This window comes from Apodemus sylvaticus, chromosome 1 (genome assembly GCF_947179515.1).
Source record: "Apodemus sylvaticus chromosome 1, mApoSyl1.1, whole genome shotgun sequence".
In the NCBI taxonomy this organism is placed as follows: Eukaryota; Metazoa; Chordata; class Mammalia; order Rodentia; family Muridae; genus Apodemus; species Apodemus sylvaticus.
Genome location: NC_067472.1, coordinates 136393887 through 136414065, shown reverse-complemented (window position 1 = coordinate 136414065; position 20179 = coordinate 136393887). Strand labels below are relative to the sequence as shown.

The 20179-nt window shown below is 37.4% G+C and overlaps 1 protein-coding gene across 3 annotated transcripts in view; it reads right to left on the bottom strand.

Annotated features, from left to right (window-relative positions):
* The window catches only part of Mctp2 (multiple C2 and transmembrane domain containing 2), a 230825-nt gene that overhangs the window by 77116 nt on the left and 133530 nt on the right, over positions 1-20179 (bottom strand). For all 3 annotated transcript variants that reach the window (XM_052160741.1, XM_052160751.1, XM_052160753.1), the window contains 3 exons: positions 7195-7296; positions 6085-6159; positions 4082-4201 (listed from right to left, as the gene is read on the bottom strand). In XM_052160741.1, the coding sequence (XP_052016701.1) occupies positions 4082-4201; positions 6085-6159; positions 7195-7296 (297 nt within the window). The remainder of the gene's footprint in view (positions 1-4081; positions 4202-6084; positions 6160-7194; positions 7297-20179) is intronic.

Sequence of the window (20179 nt, the reverse complement as noted above, 5' to 3'; positions counted from 1 at the left end):
ATAATAAATTTAAGGCTTGGAGAGAACAATGAATGAAAATATTTAGCAGACTTCAATGAAGAGAATAAAACCTCTAAAGATAGAATATGAGCTTTCTTTGAAATATTCTGCCTAACAAAACACACTGAGGCAAGAAACATGATGTGGAATGTTTTGAATATTCTCCATAAAATGAAAAGTCAACATTTATAAAATATACTTTATTGCATTTTATCTATTTGTCCTTGATATTATATTTTAAGTAATGTCAAATATATTGTAAATTAAAATATAGTGACATCACTTCCCCTTCCCCATTCCATTTCTTCTCTGAAACACTTCTCATTCGTATCCCTTCCTTCCAACTATTCTGCCCATGTCATCTTTCTCAAACTGAGGGCCACTTCTTTGATTTAAATTTTTGCAATGACAAACTCAACAACACACAGCAATTTTAACATGGCAGGTACCAGGAAATTATTCAGGACTGCATTCATCCCTTAGCAATCGGGATGCAGCCACCCACACAGGATGAAGGGGTAAGTCCTAGAGTACATCAGGTTTCTGCTTAGATAATCTAACATGATAAATTCTCCCATGTCTGCCTATCTACTTCTAACTAGACTCCCTGGAATTAGATCTTTAAAAGCTGGTTTAGTTTTAAACTGAAGCTTCCGACAGGGGATGATCTATGTAGACATACTCACAGGAATCCCAGAAAAATGCATGGCTTGCTTCCCTGAGGTCTTAATATTAGTAGGCAGCCTATACTAAACATCAGTCTACAAAATACAGGCTTTATCTCATCTCAAAGAACAGGAAAGAATATCAAGTTAGTAGACCATTTTCTGAACAAACAGAGGATAAAAGTATTTTTCTTTCTCCTCTTAGTATCTAGTGTGCTGGTATTACTTTTTATACTTGCAAGGACAGAGAAAGTCCTATCATGGATAAGCTGGCCAAAATTGTTCTTTTCATCCCTCCAGTAGCACGAAACTATCTCTTATCCTCGTTTTCATTAGGACATAAGGGCTTTTCAAGCAGAATCAGTCTCGCAATAAGTTCTCAGATTAAACCAGTGCTTCAGACACCCACAAAGCTGTTCTGCCCTGTAACATCTAAGCCAGGAGGTAGAACATGAAAGAAGTAACAAGTCCATAAATAAGAAGCAGCAGTGCTCTGCCCAGACTAGACAACAGCAGAACCATCAGTGGGTACCAGTGATGAAATGCATGGCATCCTCGTGAGGAAGGCCAGACAGAAAGGATGCTGAGCCTCCTTCGCTCACCCTCCTCGCATCGCGCTGGCTCAACTTAGATGAGGAGCTAACTTTCTGCTGATAGACAATCTATGACAGAGTTCCACATACTGGAGGGTACAGCAGCATACCCAGTGGCATTCCTATGTGTGCAGTTCTAACAAGTAACTAACAAGCCCTTAGTCTACGTTATAAACAAAATATGCTCCTCAAAAAGGGCTTAACCGCTCATGAGGTAATTTTAACAACAAAAACAGAAGGGGCAAATGCACACATGTGTGCATTTATGTGTGTGTGGGGGGGGGCGTGCGTGCGTGCGTGCGTGCACTCATCATTCTGTTCTTTAAGTTTATTACAATATAGTCCTGTATTTTAAAGAGCCAAAGCCCTATAGGGATAATTCTAATGATAGCATATCATAGCAGAAAGGGTTTAATAAAACCGCATTTCATCAGCTTTGGGGCAGAAACAATCCTCCTTGCAGAGTCTTGGTGTCTCTGAGATCCACCATGGCTAGGCACCATGCATATCGTACAAATTTTTGCACATGATGTTTCAAATTAAAAGGAAAATGTGTCTCAATGCATGTCAGTACAGTACACTCAAGACAAGCAATACAGTTTGTATATACAGTAATCCTTCATAATAACATAACATAATAACATAATAACATAATTGAGGTTTATGGGAAAAACACCTCTGTAGACTCCCAACCCCCACAGATAGTCAAGTACTTTACATCCAATGCCATCAATTGGACTAATATATATATATATTCTAATATATTTCTAAATTGCTTATAATATAAAATAAAATGAAAATCAAATACAGAGAGCTGTGATACTGTGTTTTATATGAGAAGTAAAGATAAGAGAAATGTCTGTACTTGTTTAGTGCAGATGCAGTTTTTAAGACTAGTTGTGCCTGGTTGAATCTGTGATGCTTGAGTACATGGGCACAACAAGCTTACTCTACAGTGTTTGTGACTAAATCTGCTCTTTTCTAGTGCTGTATTGAAATATATACCTTTTACACAAACAGTAGAATCTGTCACAGTCTCATAAGCCCAGGTACCCTTGTACATTAGGCTACAATAAATCAGGTAGGAGAGAACAGTACTGTTGTCTGTCTGTCTGGGAGCCCTTGCTACCAAGGAACATTGTCACAGTTTCTTTCTAACAGCCTGGTGAATGCTCTTCTCTGAGTTGGTACCCAGCAGAGAGGACTCACCCAGAGCAGAGGCAGGGAGGAGAGGCCCCCTGTCAAGGCTCCTTTCCTGTCCAGAAGTACTCTTTACCGGACAACCTGTTTCCCTTCATTTGTTTTAATCTTTCTTCAGATCAGGCCGGCAGCCCATTAATCATTTCTGTCATCCCCTTACTAAATCCAGGGCAACAGATCTGTTTTTCTAAAGTCTCAGAGCCAGAACTCAATTGAAAAAAGAAGGGGGAAATCCTCTACTCCTCACACGGCTGGCCAGAGCGCTGGCGGGAAGCAGGCACCAACTGTGTCCACTTTCCTCTGAGGGCCAGAATTGTACACAACAGTCCATGGAAAGTTTTGAAAGGGAATCTGGGTAGGATGTGGATCTGGGAGGTGGAAGAGGAACCCAATAATGAAGCCACCAGCTGAGTAGGGTGTAAGACACAGAGATGGCTAAAGAAATGTCAGGACAAGGAGAGACACACAGACGTCCTGAAGTGATACAAAATGAAAACAATCCAATCAAAATGGTACCCACTGTCACAGAAAAGTCTCTCATGGAGTTGATATATTGGTTCTATAAAATATGTGAAAATAACTTTGAGATCACAATAAAGCACTAATATCTTGTATTCATATATAAATACACATGTATTTATATATACACTTGTATTCAATTCATATAGTACTCAATAATTTATATATGAATATAAGATATTATATATGTGACTGTTGTATTATATTATCTCATACATATATTCATGTAATATACACATCATGTAAATTAAGGTTGAACATACAACACAAGGCAAAAGAAAATATTGAGGATGTACTGTCAACACGAGATAGGAGAAATCTAATTTGTCATGGATCATGTTATATACAGTCTAGAACTATATTTTAATTTTTTATATAACTGTATAGAAACTGTATAGAAATTCACCATTAATACCAGATACAAAACACATAAAAGGAATCTGGAATCTTAATCTCCCCCCATAGCTGACATTATCAATCTGCTTAAGGACCAGTCCATTTACAAATAAGAGATGCCAAGCAATGCTATAGTGCCAATGAAGATGTTCTTCAAAGACTCAACTCTCAGTGATATACTGTCAGGAGATTTTGTAATCTCTTGCAGCTCTTTAACACTATGATATTATTATGCTCATGAGCATGGGACAATGTTCTAAGAAAATTCGTGTATCTCATATATACAAGTATTTCTCAATTATGGTGTTGAGCCCCATTTTAATTTGCCATGATCTATTATATCTAAAGCTTGGTGTGCATAATTTTTAAAACTGAATTTTTAAATGATTTGCTAAAAAACTAAAGTAGAACAATTTAGTTCTAATTTAGTCATACTGTTTCCAGCTGCCATTTTGAAAGTTATTAATGGCCAGGTAAAGACTAGATAAATATGTTTCAATAACACCACAGAAACATATAAATACTGGCTCTTTTAAGCTCCACAAGAAATAATATATGGATAGCTTTGAATAATTTAAAAGAATTCTTATGGGTAACTTTTACTCAGATATGGTTTTTAAAAGTCTAATCTTATATGTTATATTTTAGATAGATGAATGCATGCAAATAAACAGAAAAAAAATGAACATATTAAAAAAAAAAACTTACCACAAAAGCTATTGAACTCCTTAATGTGGACTCCCACTGGAAGCAGCTTTTGAAGAACTGCACTGTGTTCCATATAGCCATAGTGAGTCTTTTTACGCGATCTACATCTCTTGATAATATCTGTTTAAAAAAAAAAGATGGAAAAACAGAGTTAGATTTTACATGCTCTGGATATTCTGTTTGATCAGTTGCTGTAGCTGTCGAAATTGTATTATGTCTAGTACCAATTTAAAAAAATATATAAAGTCCTATTGTCATCCATAGGCAACAAGCACATCCAATCTGTGTTTGGCTCATTTTGTAAGAGGAAAAAAAAATAGCTTGTTTTAACAATGTTCAGTACACAACTCAGCTGTCAGACAGAGCTGCAGCAACCTGGCAATGGTATATATGAATACTGTGTGCATGCACATGCATGGGACAGCACATGTATATATATCTGTGCATGGTATTGTAAGGAGAGAGAGAGAGAGACAGAGCAGGAAAGAATAAAATAGAGACAGAGTTAGAATGAGTGTCGAGTTGTTATTTAGTATGGCTGCAGATGGAAAGAAGACCAGTAGGAGAGGCCTGCCATTATCACTTTCTTAGTCCAAAAAGCATAGTTGTAGAAATGGAATCTAGACACACACACACACACACCCCTGTTTCCAAACTCTACCATGTTCTACATAGTTTTCAACCTTTCTCCCAAAGTACGTTTGGCATTGCTTTAACTTTACAGGTGGTTATAAGAATTCATGTCTTTAAAGAACTGTCTACCTATCTTATAATAGGTAGTTTTAAATATTCGTTTCAAAAGTAAAACATTCAACTTTGTAACCTAAGGTAACCCAATGTTGTTCAGCACTGGTGGAGGAGGGTCCTGACACACCCAGGGAATTTAGCCCCAGCTCTCTCCTCAAGTCTCAGAACCAAAGCCACCCCAGTGGCCACAGTGTTTTGTAAAGGAAATGTCTTTTCTCCCACTGGGAGGCACAGTATTTTGATTTGCTTGCAAAGCTGTCACCCTGCCTACCTCCACTTAGGTTTTAACTTTCAAGTAAACAGAGCAAAAGATAAAAATAATAATAATAATAAAAATGAAGACATAGACTCGGATTACATGCAATGACTATTGCACTCAAATGACTGCAGTACCACAACAAAAACATTCAGATACTTTCCTCCAAAAGACTGCTAAGTCCCTTCCGCAGCAAGGTGCCCAGAAGTTCATGGGAAACAAAAGGAAGAGAAGATGGCTTTATATTTAACTGCTTTGTGTCATGCACAGCTGCTCACCCCAGAGGAAGCTGTGGAAGTAATAAACACTTTTAAAGGGGGGACACTTAGTTCTTTGTTACACAACTGCAGAGGAACAATGGGTACTGACTGAAATCCTGGCCTGTATCTAAAGAGGACAGGGAGGGGCTCAGAAGAGAGAAATGCAGAGGTCATGGGGTTTTTTTTGTTTTTTTTTTTCCCTCAGTTTTAATGTGAAGATCCTCTCCCTAATCCTGGATTTTTACTTTTTGTTAAAATGATAAGAAAAGAATTCCAGACAATGAACAGAAAGAGAGACAGCTAATTCCATATGGGGTAGGACAAAAACACACCCTAAATTTAAACACAGGGAATAAACTCAGCCCTAGGGGAATCTGAACCTAGAAGCTTCCAAAGACCCCTGGGGAATTCCTTCCTGTGGACAAGCAGAAAGCACTTTTCCTCAGCTGTGAAGGGGAGAAAGAAAACTGCCACCAGTGGAAGGGACAAAGACATTGAGGGCGTCTCTTTTAAAGAACTGCAGAGCTCACACCCTCCTCCTTCCTTTCCTCCCAAGAATTCCGATTAAGCCACTCCTTGCTGACCTTGAGAGAGAAAACAAGAGAAAGAAGTGAAAAGTGAGCAGTCCAGATGAGAAAGGAGAGAGAGGAGAGGACAAATGAAATAGAAGCCAGCAATGATGAAGGAGAACTTAGATGCTGCTGAAGGGACTCCAAGGCCAGGTGGTGGACGGCACATACCTTTTTGGACAGCTTGCGGCTGTCTTCCACAAAGCGTTTTTCTCTTGGAGTGAAGGTCCTGATACTTGCTTTGACCTGGAAAAACATAGTTGTTACAAGGGCAGCATCACAGACTTCATTCTCTGAGTAGCTGAGAAAAGATCACAAAAAATGAGACCTTATAACCCACAGGTAATGGCCATGGGCCAGAAAGTGGTGGGTCCAAGTCACTCTTGGGCAGTTTCCTGAGTCTCACGACCATACAATCACTGTTAAGCCAGGCTGGACCATGGATGGTCTGGTCACCACTTGGCTAAAACCACAGAAGTATTGAACTTCTGAGACCAGGATGAGCACTTAGCTTCCTACATTTTCAGACTAATCTAAATGACAAAAATTTCTTCTCTCATACTTAAACTAAATGTTTGGCAATTATACCTCAAAGAGGAAGGGCAGTTCTCAGTCCATAAAAACATTTTCACAGACAATCCCATTACCTCCAGTAATTGTAAATAATCTATACATAAGTGCAGTAGATTGGGAGAGGTCACCACACCTGCAAACTGTACAGATAATCTGTTTGAGCAGAAGAGGAAGAAACTGGGACGAACGCACTCATATTGATGACTCTAGCACAATTTCAGCATTATTGAGAATTTATGAATACAGAGATATATAGAGAGATATGAAAGCTATGATATACATTGTTTTAGAACTATACAGCTTGCATATCATAGAATAAACAGATACAGTATATATTATATGTAGATGATGTGTGACATAAACTATGTTTCTAGAGTGGATTATATTTTTGTATAATATATCATCTCTTTATGTAATCTGTAGATACATATAGATATGCAAAGTATATATGTACTTATAGATAAGCAAAGCCTATTCTTTCTTTTTTTATGTTTAACTATTCCCTTGACTATTGAGAATTTAAGCCTCATCAATCTTGCTGGCTCAACCTGGAACATTCAGCATGGATTTTATGACTGAGTTTTAAATACAACCTCACCCATTCTCAAGCTTAAATTTTGAAATCTTTGACATTAATCTGAGTCTGCACAGGCTGAGCACCATGTGTTTTAGGTACTGAAAATCTGGGCACATCCTAGGGGCACTTACCGGATTATATATGAGGTCCAACTCTAAGTAAATAAGCCCTTTAAAAGCTTGCTCTAAATCTTTATTCTTCAACACAAAACAATTTGGTTGTCCATCTCTAATCTGTTAGGAATAAAAGGCAAAGTATAGATTAGTGATATGATCTGTGTGTGTTTTCAATGGCAAAACCAAAACTAACTTTGACAAAGTTGGAAAGGTATTTAAATTTTTTGCCTCTGCAAAAATGTATTTTACAACTCATTTTGTATCTACTAACATGACTTGGTAATATATTTCCAGTTTTTACAGTGGTCTGATTTTTTACTACCGTATGATTACACACAAAGTAAGTTTTAGACAGGTACTAACTATAAGATTAATCAACTTTTGATTTAGAGTGAAATTATATTGATAGGAAGATAAACCATTAGCTTAAAGTGGTATGTTGACAGTAACCTTGTGGTACAGATTATGACACAATAACAGGAAACTGCACACCCCCTTTCTGGAGATTATACTTTTCCACATACTCAAATATGATATAGACTCAATTATTCTAGAAATAATTCTAGAAGTTGTCAAGTCATGGGGGAAATAATGACAGAATAGAAAACTGTTATGAATCAGAAAAGACTAGGACTCTAGGATAGTTAAATGTATCTAGTACCATGCACTAGTTCCTGGAAGAGGAAAAAATTATATTAATGAAGAACCAGATAAAATCCAAATGAGGACCCAAGTTTCCTTATTCATAACATACTATTGTTGTTGATGTTCTGGTGCTGGCAAATGCAACATAGTAACACAAAATGCTAACACGGGAAGAAAATAGAGAACTCTCTCTTCTTCCCAGCTTTACTTTAATTATAAACCATTCCCAAAGAAGATTGAAGAACCATAAGGAAATGACTAAAGGAACTAATTTTTATTATCTAGCTATCTGTGATTCCCTGGCCACGAAACAATTCAAACTGATTAAATCAAAGCTTAGCTGAAGTTAAGGTCAAGGTCCCAAGTCAATCAAGAGACACAACATGCCTATACAACTTTGACAGCACCAAGTGCCCCTGACCTCCATCCTGCAGGTCAAAGCACTTCACGCACTGTGCTAGTGGCCATCCATTCCCAGAATGTTTGATATCTGAGCAAACCCTTCCCATGGCAGTTCAGAAAGCCGTTGGGCTCTCTTGAAAGCACGCTAACTAAAGAATTCCTTGTTCTGTCTTCAGATTGAGGGTGGCCATGCTTTCTGTACAGAGAGGTAGTGGTAGACAAGCTGTTGGCACGTGTGGCCTTTTGGAAACATACTCCAGTCCAAAAGAGCCTCAGCACAACCTGAGCTTATCAGACATTCTATTTGTGACTGTAGTGCTTAAAAATTCAAACAACTTGGGAACCTGGAAGGCCAGGAATCTGAGCCATATTTTAAATGACTATTGCTGTCACCACAATCATTCACACAAGTGTTCTTATAAACACTGGTGGAAATGCATTGAGTAAGCCACTGTGGGGAAACAGCAATTCCACTTTACAAGGGAGAGGTCATCTTCCTTCCCAAAGCACCCCACCTCTCAGCTTGAATGGCTTTCATACGGAAAGATGGCTTTCCTGGTCAGTGGCTGAGAGGAAGGGGGTTGCCCCATAAAGTCCCGGCTTCCTTCCTCAACGGTGTCCAAACAGGATTCTCGGCTTCCGCTCTGGCTCGGAGTCTCACTTAATAAATTGTGGGTGTTAAAGTTGAAAGACATAAATACAAAAACAGCATGTCAATTTGCCAAGCTGAAGTGCTTCCAACGTCGATTTGTTTCTGTCCTCAGTTCTTGTAATGTTATCTTAAATTTTCCATGACTTCTTAAGGGCGAGGGAAGGTCAATAAAAGAACAAGACGTGTCCATATAAAAATATTTCGTAGAAGGAGTTTTTTTTTTAAAGTTGGTAAATGACCATTTCCTGTTACTCAATGTCCCTACCATTGTGTCAGCAAAATTCAGAATCCATGTAGGAACATTAAAGATATCATCAAAAACAGAGATACAATGCAACATTTACTACTTTAATAGAATATGAAGTTAGAATACACAAATATTAAATGTTTGAAAATTATAAAACTAAAAACCTCTATGCTTCTTGAATATATATAAATATCACAATCCCTTTCCTGGATCAGGAATTAAATAGGATTTGGCACATATCTAACTATGTCTCTCTCTCTCTTTTTTTTAACTGAAGCTTTATATTCATAAAAATTAGACTTAAAAAGTATTTAAAATTTGAGGCCTAACAAGCAGCTGACCTAGACAGATACTTACACCCAACCAATGGACTGAAGTCAAGGACCCCTGTGGCTGAGAGAGGGAAAGGCTGGAAGAAGTTGTGGAGGAGGGCGACCCCATAGGAAGACCAGTAGTCTCAACTAACCTAAACCCTGAGATATCTCAAACACTGAGCCACCAATTAGGCAGCATACAGGAGTTGGTCTAAGGCCTCTGTCACATATACAGCAGAAGTCTGGCCTCAGTGAGAGAAGATGCCCCTACCCCTTGAGAAACTTAAGGCCCCAGGGAGTGGAGAGGCCTGGCAGGGTGGACAGGAGTGGGGTTGTGGGGGATATCCTTTCGGAGACTGGGGGGGACAAGGAATGGGATAAGGAACTGACAGAAGTCAGACCAGGATGGTATAATGACTGGATTGTAAAAAAAAAAAAAAGATTAATGATAATTTAAAAAATTGATCTTAAAACTACATGAATTCCCCAAGAAGAAAAAAGGAGAGGGCCCTGGTTCTGGAAAGGCTTGATGCAGCATTGCAGGGGATTGCCAGGACAGAGAAGTGGGAGGGGGTTGATTGGGGAACAGGCGGACAGAAGAGGACTTATGGGGAGTGGGGGACCGGGAAAGGGAAAATCATTTGGGATGTAAGCAAAGAATATAGAAAATAAAATTTAAAAAAAACTGAGAAAAAACTACATGAATTCTATAAGCTTATTTTTTAGCTACCAATGCAATTTCATGACATTATTTTATACATGCCCCTTTTATGGCTATATAATATTCAAAATGAAAATCAACGATGATGCTTTTACACATGTGGCATCACTGTAAATACTGAGACTAAAACAGAAGAGAATGTTCTGGACAATATTTTCCAGTTCTATTGTGTAAGTAAACTGTCAACACTTGAATAGAGGATGAAAAGTTGGTCTGAAATGCTAGGTGCCCAACTCCCACATGATAGTATTACATAAATACTAAACATGTACATAGCACATCAAAGACCATGCTCAGGATTTATAGTGAGAGTTCTGAAGATTATTTTTCATATTAAAATTTAACAACTTTATACAATTGGAAAATTAAAATACAGCCAAAGAACATTTAGAATTAAGAATCTGTGTGAATTCTTATTTACAGTATTAAGATAGCTGAAGCCTAAAGTTTGAAACCACTGTCAACTCATCCAGAAGAATCATTTTAATTTCACAATAAAAGGAAATGGGTCCTCATGTTGATTTGAAGAATTTTTTTTGTGCTTACTTCTGCAAAGACTGCATTCCCATCAAACTAAGATTCTCAGAGAACCTGTAGAGACCATATCCAGAGGTTAGGCATGGCCCCTGGTTCAGGATTGGGGCCATCCACCCATCTCAAAAATTTTAACACAGAATTGTTCCTGTCTAAAGGAATGCAGGGCCAAAGAGTAGAGCAGAGACTGAAAGAAAAGCCATCCAGAGACAGTCCCAACTAGGGATCCATCCCTCCTACAGACATCAAACCCAGACACTATTGCTGATGCCAAAAATCACTTGTTGACAGGAGTCTGGTATAGCTGTCCCCTGAGAGGCTCTACCAGAGTTTGACCAATACAGATGCAGATGCTTGCAGCCAACCATTAGACTGATCACCATTTCCCCAATGGAGGAATTAGAGAAAACTGAAGGAGCTGAAGGGGCTTGCAACAGCACAGGAAAAACAATGGTATTAACCAACCAGAACCCCCAGAGCTCCCAGGGACTAAACCACCAAACTAAGAGTACACATAGAGGGACCCATGGTTCCAGCTGCTTAAGTAGGAGAAGATTGCCTTATCTGGCATCAATTCAAAGGGAGGCCCTTGGTCCTGTGGAGACTCTATGCCCCAATGTAGGAGAATGTTAGGGCAGGAAGGTAAGAGTGGATGGGTGGGGAGCTCCCTCAGAGAAGCAGTGGGGACTGGAGGGGGAGATAAAGGGTTTGCAGAGGTGAAACCATGAATGGAGATAGTATTTGAAATGTAAATAAATAAAATAACCAATAAAAAAATACCAGCTTACATATTAAACTTCAGTGCTATAAGGTAAAATCTTGAAACTGATTATATAAACACTATACCCAACTTTGTAGATAAGAAAGAAAATAATAGACCATAATTCAAGGCATCTTCACAGGGTAATGTAAAAGATATGTAATCTAATTAGGAATATATATTATATATTGGGAGTAATACTTTTGGAATTATTAGGAATAAATTCTCCATGGTTTAGAATAGTGCCTTTCATGACTAGAAAAAAATGAGCATTTCTACCTAGCTTAGATTATTTTCAGTTCTGTGTGAGATACAAATCATCCATCTGGAGTATGGTAAAAGGTAACTCTTTGGTAATTATCCAAAGATTTTAAAAGCACCAGGAAGTCTGTTACTAACTAATAATTTGAGATTTGGGAATCAAAGAAAAAAATTACTATGAAAATGTATGTTATTAGGCCAGCCTATAACTACCCATGAAGGGATGGAGGGCATGGGAGGCCCCTCCTTTCACCTCTGAACTGTGGCTCTGCACAGATTGGGAAGAGAGGAAGTCACTTCCTTTAGCTGTATACCCTCTGCTGAGCCCACAGGCCCCCAAGGAACAGTTTCCAAAGACAATCATACAGATGGTGCTGGTTAATCTTGATGGGCCACACTCACATGGGCAGACATGAATGTGAAAAAATTGTGCAGAGGAAGGAAAATAGGCTAAAAAGGTGGTAGGGAGATAAGAACAGTAAGTATTCAAAATATGTGTGTGTGTGTGTGTGTGTGTGTGTGTGAAACTGCAAATTAACTTACAAATTATCATGTTAATAACAATTTAATATATACCATAATAATTCTTTAATGTTTTTCTGCATAAAAAGTTTATTAACTGCTTTTCTTAAGCCCAATAAATATGAGAAACATTTTAAAGGTTGACAGATAAGTTTTTTGAGTCAAAGGAATGCTCTATGCATGATTTTTAAAGCAATAACCTGAACATAATATGCTGCAACGAGGAGGACAAAGAAAAAATGTCCCACTTGCATTTTTCCCAAACAACAGTTACCTTTATTGTGATTCAGCATGAGTGTCTTTGATCTGATGTATTAGCTAAGTTAATCAGGGTCACTATGAAGGAGAGCTTAAGGAAGAAAGACATGTATTTAAGATGAAAATCCTAAGTAAAAAAAAAAATATATATTGATTCTATCACTATTTGACCTTCTAACTAGAAGAGGCAGAATATTTGGAAGATTGCTAGCTTCCTGTATTCTCCATTCCATGTGACAAAAAAAAAAAAAAAAAAAAAAAAAAAGACTGACTTCAGCATGGTACAGCAGCTGAGCCTGCCTGGCCAAGGCACATGCTAAATAGCTCCCCAATAAATATGACAAGGAGAGACACATGGCTTGGCAAGAGGACAATTAACACACGTTATCTGATAGCACTTCACATTCTTCAGGCGGCTTGGAATCAGGCGTGGGTCCAATGGCATGAGTTACAAATAGCATGAGGGATTAGTATGCCCAGGAGTCTCTGCTTAGCCCAGCAGAGAACAGCTACCAGGCAGCTAAAGGGTCCCAGCACCCCTCCCTTGACCCTCGTGCCACAGCTCACTTCTCTCCGCCACAGCTAGTCCTGTGCCAGAAGGCAAACTCAGACCTGGACTCGAAAAGGGGCACAAAGCCTGGTGTCCTGAGGGCTTCTCAGCCACTCCTCCTAAAATATGAGCTCTTTCCACACAAGCCATACAAATGATTCTAAATGGTATGGGGAAGATTATAAAAAATAACATTCACAAGAAAAATACAGAATTAATACCTTTCTACAAATGCATCTGTAATTTGTAATATAAATTAATTATTTCTGTCTCTTGTAAAAATAGAGTATTCCATACATCACAATGACTTTCTAAACTGAATGCCTATTCTGAGTTTCATCTTGGATCTTATACTTACACTATTAAATATATTTTTTAGATAATTTGGGTATGTTGTATTTTTTATTTATAATTTCTTTATAAATAAAACCTTCTACTTTACAAATTGAAATAGGATGAGCAATGTCTGTAGCACACCCTAGAGGTAGAAAAACTGAGTTCATATTTTAGCTAGACTTCAAGGTTAGATTGGAGAGGATTGTTTAAAATACTTAGCTCCTCTGTTCTTGTCTCTTACTTCATAAATTGTACAAAATAATGCTACATTATCTCAGAGGTAAAATACATGAATTGTGGTGAGTCACAGTCGGGTGTCTACAGGATTGTTCAATGGATGGCATCTCTTTTTGGATTTAATCCATATGCACAGAAATTATACTTATATAGATATACAAAGGTATGTGCATGTACACTGGTAACACCAGATGTCAGATAACCTGGGAAAGTATTCTCCTGCTGAGCTATTCCCCCAGCTAGGTTTTTCTTTATATTTTGAAACAGGGTCTTACTCAGTTGTTTAGCTTGGCACTGAGCTCAACCTGCAGCCCACGGAGGGCTTGAATTCGCCATTTTCCTGCCTCAGCCTTCAGAGTATCTGGGATTTGAGGCCTGTACCACAATCTGGTTTGCAATATACTCTTTTTTTTTTTTTTTGAGAAAATTTAAAGTAGATTTAATGAATTGTGTTATGGTTCTTTAAATTCACCTTACGCAGTTGTAGGCTGTGTTGAGTTTTTGATAGAAAGCTACTTATTCATTCATTTCTGACTACATCCCCTTGATAGAATTGCTGAGTCATAGTAGGTGGATAATTTCAGGGTTTAAACAAGCCTTACCAGGTGGGTTTCCTGAAATCCTTTAGTGATTTACATTTTCAGATTTACATTTCCAGTGAAGAAGGTTGTCCTTTTCCCTGCAATTTCCAGCTCAGGGCATTTTGACTTAGAGAAATGAGCTAGTGTCTGGTACATGTATGCTCTTGTACACCACCAATGAGTCTACTTTGTGAAATCAGACAGATTTATACTCAGTTCCCATCTCTGATATTCTGTCTGTATGACTATCCATAATTACTTCATCTCTGGGAGGGCTCTTCTTTAAAATAGCTACCCAGATTATAAATGTACAGGGTGCATGTGTGTGGCATTCTAAACCATTTTAATCCAAATAACTCTTTCCAACAGCATTTTAGGCATCTCTTTTTTTTCCATTTGATGATGAAAACCCTTAGCCAGGTTTGTTAATCCTGTTGCTTAAGTAAATTGGAGCATTTATATTGTAACACAAGGTAAAGGAATATGATGACCGGTCACAGTGTGCAAGGGCTAATTGCTTCATATATGCCAGTTCACTTATCCTCTCAATATACATGTAAGAATTATCTTCATGTCAGCAAATAGTAATCAAAGACCAAGAAGTCAAGTCACTTGTAAAAACTGAGCCAAGTTACATGAGAAGCCAGTGGGTCAGTCCCTGCTTTATCTGCTTGTTCTACATTCTTAACCACCAAGACCATTACTAGATAAGGCATTTCTGTGCTGAGGGTTTCTGTTTTGGGTTAACATTTCTGCCTGGTTGACCTGCCTTAAACTCAAGAAATTAAAGACAATCCAGACTGGCCACAAACTTGTTTTCATAGGCTATAATTCTGATTTTTTTTTTGGCGTGTGCTTTGTTTTGTTTTGCTTTTTATCCATTCCATCTTTTGTCTTTGAATTTACCATAGCAATTGGTGTTTAGGCTACACAGACTGTCATTGGAGGATCTTAGGGATTTTTGTCTCTTACTACTCCTTTTCCACTTGCACATTTAGGACTAAGTCCCTTCCCCCGCAGTCATGCCTTTTGGTTTTAGACTCACTGAGTTTAATAAGCATCACATGTTTGACCATAGGATTGGAATTATTCACTGAAGCATGGTAGGCTCGGCTCATCAGTGGAGACACAGCTGAACGCAATTAATACCCTTCTCAGAATCCACTGATATCCCAGAGTTAAGCAGAGGGGAAGGAATACATGGGTCCCTCCCAGATCCTAATTAACTATTTACAGAATCTAGTCTTCTGCCATTTGTAGACCACTGCAGCTGCTGTGAGATTATGTCTACATTGTCTATATTACTTTTAGAAAGATAGCATTTCACTCTCTGTTCCATTCTCAGGCTCTTAGATTTTTTTCCCCTTCTTCTACAATATTCAATCAGCTTTAATGGAGGTCTGTACACAGAGATCCCTTATTCTTAGAACATCAATCAGCCATCATCTCTATATTCAGAGAAGCTTCTCTTATTAAGGTTGCAGCATGCCAGTTTTCTCTTGACATAAATAAATTTGGAAGGCATTTTAGTACCATGCCAATTCTGATAAACAGCAATACAATCACCATGAAGGACTAAAGTTTCCCCAGCTATGGGATTGCGAATTAAGTACCATTAGTGTATAGTTGGTTACCACCATAACAGCCATGCCCCTACTGCACTAGTGGGTACATCTTGCTTGACAGATTAGTATTATAGTCCATGGGGTTTACAGCTATATAACATCATTAGTCCTCGGCCGGGCTGCACACTGCATGAGAATGGAAGCTTGGGAGCAGGTAGAGAGCCTCCAGCTCAGTTCCTACTTCATTTATCTTGCAAGTAAGTATGCAGAATTTGCAGCAATCAAGTCTTTATCCAACAGTTCTGTTGGTAACTGGAGAAATCGAAGAGAGTTTGCATTCTTTTAAGTGTCTGCTCTTTAATATCTTGAAATCATGGTTTTGCTTCTATTTTACCCTAACTCCCTAAGAAGCAGTTTCTAAGTCTCTTACCAAATCTTTTATCTTTTCCACAGTGATGCCATGCTTCACAGGTATTTAATGTTAAATGATCTCTAATTGGTATTCTATTCTTCAATAATGCTCTACCATACTTCCACATACTTCCACATACTTAGACTTAAACTTAAACTCCTGTTTGTTTTATGTTACAGTCATTGGTGTTACATTTTAATTTTTAAATGAATACAATTGTTGATATTGCTTCCTTAATATGCATCTCATTGATGTCTTATATTCTGTTTACAGATATGTGTAATTATGAGATAACCCCCCTTTAAAACTATGATTTCTTAGATAGGATGTACATAATGTTTTTTCCATAAAAAATTTATATTGCCTATATCCTACCATCATACTGTTTTGTTTAAGAGTGCATGGGGCCATGAAACCATAGACTGAAACCTCTGAACCAGCAGCTAAAATAAGTATCTTTTCTTTTCTTTGTCTATAAAATGTACTTTGGTCATGGTGCCAAAAAACCAATTAATATGATTGAGAAATGACTTGACTACTGAGACCATTATCAGGACAGGGGGTAGACTCTTTCCAAGTACCCTTTCCACATCTAGTGCTACTGCTGGAGAACATTTCACTTTTAATACATCATTGCTACCAAATATAGAGAACCTTTCCTAAAGTGATGCGCCCTTCTCATACATAAGAAACATAATTTTCTGTTTCATAAATCTTTCTTCTTCCTGTGACTTACTCTAATTAAAAGTAATAATATAATATATTTTCCAATTTTTATTCTCATAATGCATTTCAGAAGTCTCAGGAGTACTCATCTTCTTGGGATTTTTTTTAAACACAATTAACATGTTATTTTCTGGATGGCCAAAGAAGAGAATGCATAGAATCATTTGAAATGTTTTCTAAACTTTCCATAACTGATAACTTTCACTAAGTATCATATTCACTATCTGATATTCAAATCCCTTTAATTTAACTTTTAAAGATAATTTTCTTTGATCTTTTTTTACACATTCTTTCTTCCAAGTGTGAGAGCACCTTATAGTTCCTTTGGAGAGAGTGAACATCTGCACGGCACTTGGGTCATCTCACATCTGCTTTTCCAGCTCTGCTTTTCCTCTTGTCTCTCACTGAGACCTGGAGCTGGTATCCAGAGCTGCATCTTGTACATTGTGTCTCACTCTACCTACATGTTTTACTTTAACCCTGGAAGTCGTTTGTCAATTTTACTAATATTTTTAGGGAGGCGTACTAGTACTTGGACTGATCCTATCTACTGCCCCACTGTCTGAATTGTGTTCTTTCTCATTTTGTGCTGTTTCCTTTTGCCTCAGTGCTGGTAGAGAACTCACAGCTTCGCACACCCTAGGCGAGCAGAGTACTCTGTCACTGTACTATGCTGCTCAACCTATTTCAAGGACAGTGTTTCTCTTTATCAATTCTTTTCTACTTTTCTTAGTCTTATTTACTCTTTTTATTGAGTTGTTTAATTGAATCCCAACCTTTATGTTTAAATACTAAACCAATCATGATACAACTATGCTTTTGGCTGTGTGCATAGTTTTATGTAATGGTGGAAGTTTAAAGCACCCTCTATTTGCAATCGTGGAATGTGCATTGACTAATTCAGATTTTTTTTTCTTTCATAGACAGGTTCTTTGATATTTCTTTGCTTCTCCTTTGCTAACATATAAAAAGGATATTTCAGCACTGCGACTATACTAAAATTTCTACTTCTTAAGACTCTACTGAGGTAACCCAAACCAAGGCATAAGTATTTGAACATGTTAAGCAAGCAGGTATTGAAATACAACATTTTCCAGTTTTATGATTGGATAGACACATATCACACTGATTTCCTTTATGGTCTAAAATTTGAGAATTACACCTTGAATGTGTCTAAAAGTTATCTGCTAGTATGCTGATAGATATAAAGAAGATCAAGAAGATCGCAGGTGTTCCTGCTTAGAAATGTTATGCTCTAAAGCATCCCATGAAGTGCTTACCTTCAACAGACCGTACAGAATTGAGGCCTTATGAGGCAATGCAGAATTACTTTTAGTCTGTTTACATTTGGAGTTTTTATATTTATTTTGTTTAATTTTTCAATGCCAGGTATGATAGAACATCAAATTCCTGCTAAATTATAGTCCTAATCCATGTTTTTTGAAAAAATATTTAAAGATGGATACATGATATATAATTTCATTCTAATCTTGTATTTTAAGAACTATTTTCTCACTGAAATAAAATGTGAAATCTTGCACACACAGGACCATGTTTCTTAGAATCAGAGTGATAATTCACTCTGTTTTGAACTCTTAAAACATCCATTATGTATTATATTTATAGTATGAGTCTTACTTATAGCCATATACTATACTTCCCTGCTTTACATCACTGTTTCAGATGTCTCAAAGCAGAAGAAAGATTTTACGTTGATTTAACATAAGAGACTTGTTATGTGATAGAAAAATTCAAGACATTCAAGATATAGCATTCTGAGCACATGACACACAGCCTAGTAGTCACCATGTTCTTTTTTTAGGACATTGGAAGAACTCAACCAGGGACTCTCACGCTCTCAGTCTGATGGACTTGACCCAATGCTTGATAGACTTGACCCAATACCATTCATAATACATGAAACATAGGGTTCATGAAAACTTCAAAATTATACCAGTGCCCTGATGCTAGGGCAGAGCAAATCTAATTGACTTTTCACTATATTTCACCTTTGTTTCAATTACTATGCATACTTGGAGAAGTAAATAATAATAATTGAATGTTTAATGATTGCTCTTCCAGAAGACCCAAGTTTGGGTACCAGAAATCAAGTCAAGTGGCCCACAACTACAATTAGCTCTAAGTACATAGACCTTCAACACCTATGGGCACTTGAACTCAATGGGCATGAAAACTGCTCCATCATACACACGGCCATATAAGAGTTACTTCTGTCACCTACATGGGGATTTAAGTCTTGTTTATATCCCATTAATCACCCAAATGATGTATCTCTTTTTCCTTTTCATCCATCCTGTACTCCAAGACTGCACTATTGATTTATGAACCAAACCCCCCCCTCAAAAGCAAATATAGACATCATGCTACTTCTAATTTCTATATTGATCTTAAATTTATTAATGCAATCTAAAATTTTGTTATCATTTTACTTTACTGGCCAAAATTCCATCTTAACCTTAAAACAAAGAAATAAACAAATGAAAACCTCTGATTGTCCATGTCTCTGACCTCATGCCACCTCACTGCACAGAAACTACTTCACTGAAGATGCAAATAGAGATGTGTGTGGTATTTATTTGGTACAAGTAATTACAGAAATTGTCCCATAGAGCTAATTAACTGAAGCTGTTAGGAACATAGTTCCTCACAGCACATACCTATGCCCCACCAAACACCGCAGCTCCATCAGGCAGCAGCAAGACCATATTTCTGGTTAGAGGTTGCTTTGATCTTATGGGCTGTGCTTGCATAAGGTGAATCAGTTTGTCCCAAAATGCATTTCACTGAGCTGAGACAATAGAGTTATTTTCAGTTTTATGTATTAGAAAGTAACAAAAGTATATTTTTTTATTATTAGAAAGTAGTATGAGTCAATATGGAATATCAGCTGCAGTAGTGTTTCTTTTATGGATATATGTGCCTTTGTGTTTTGTGCTTGATGTATAGAGTTACAACATACTCTTGGTGGATAATTTCTTTGATGCATACTTAGTATCCTTTCCTAACTCTACTGATTAGGGAAGAAGTCTCTATTTTTTCAGATATTAAGATGGTTATACCTGCGTTCTTCTGTTCTGATTGAGTCACTAAAGCAATTTTTACTCAGTAAAATTTTTGTCTCAGTAGATGACATTGGAGAGTAACTACATTTTGATGATGAAAACTTAGGCTAGAGAAGAAGCTGGTCTGGATTTGAGAGTATTAGGTATACTTAATTTAAGACAGAAATAGGAAATAAACCTAATTATTAGGAGAC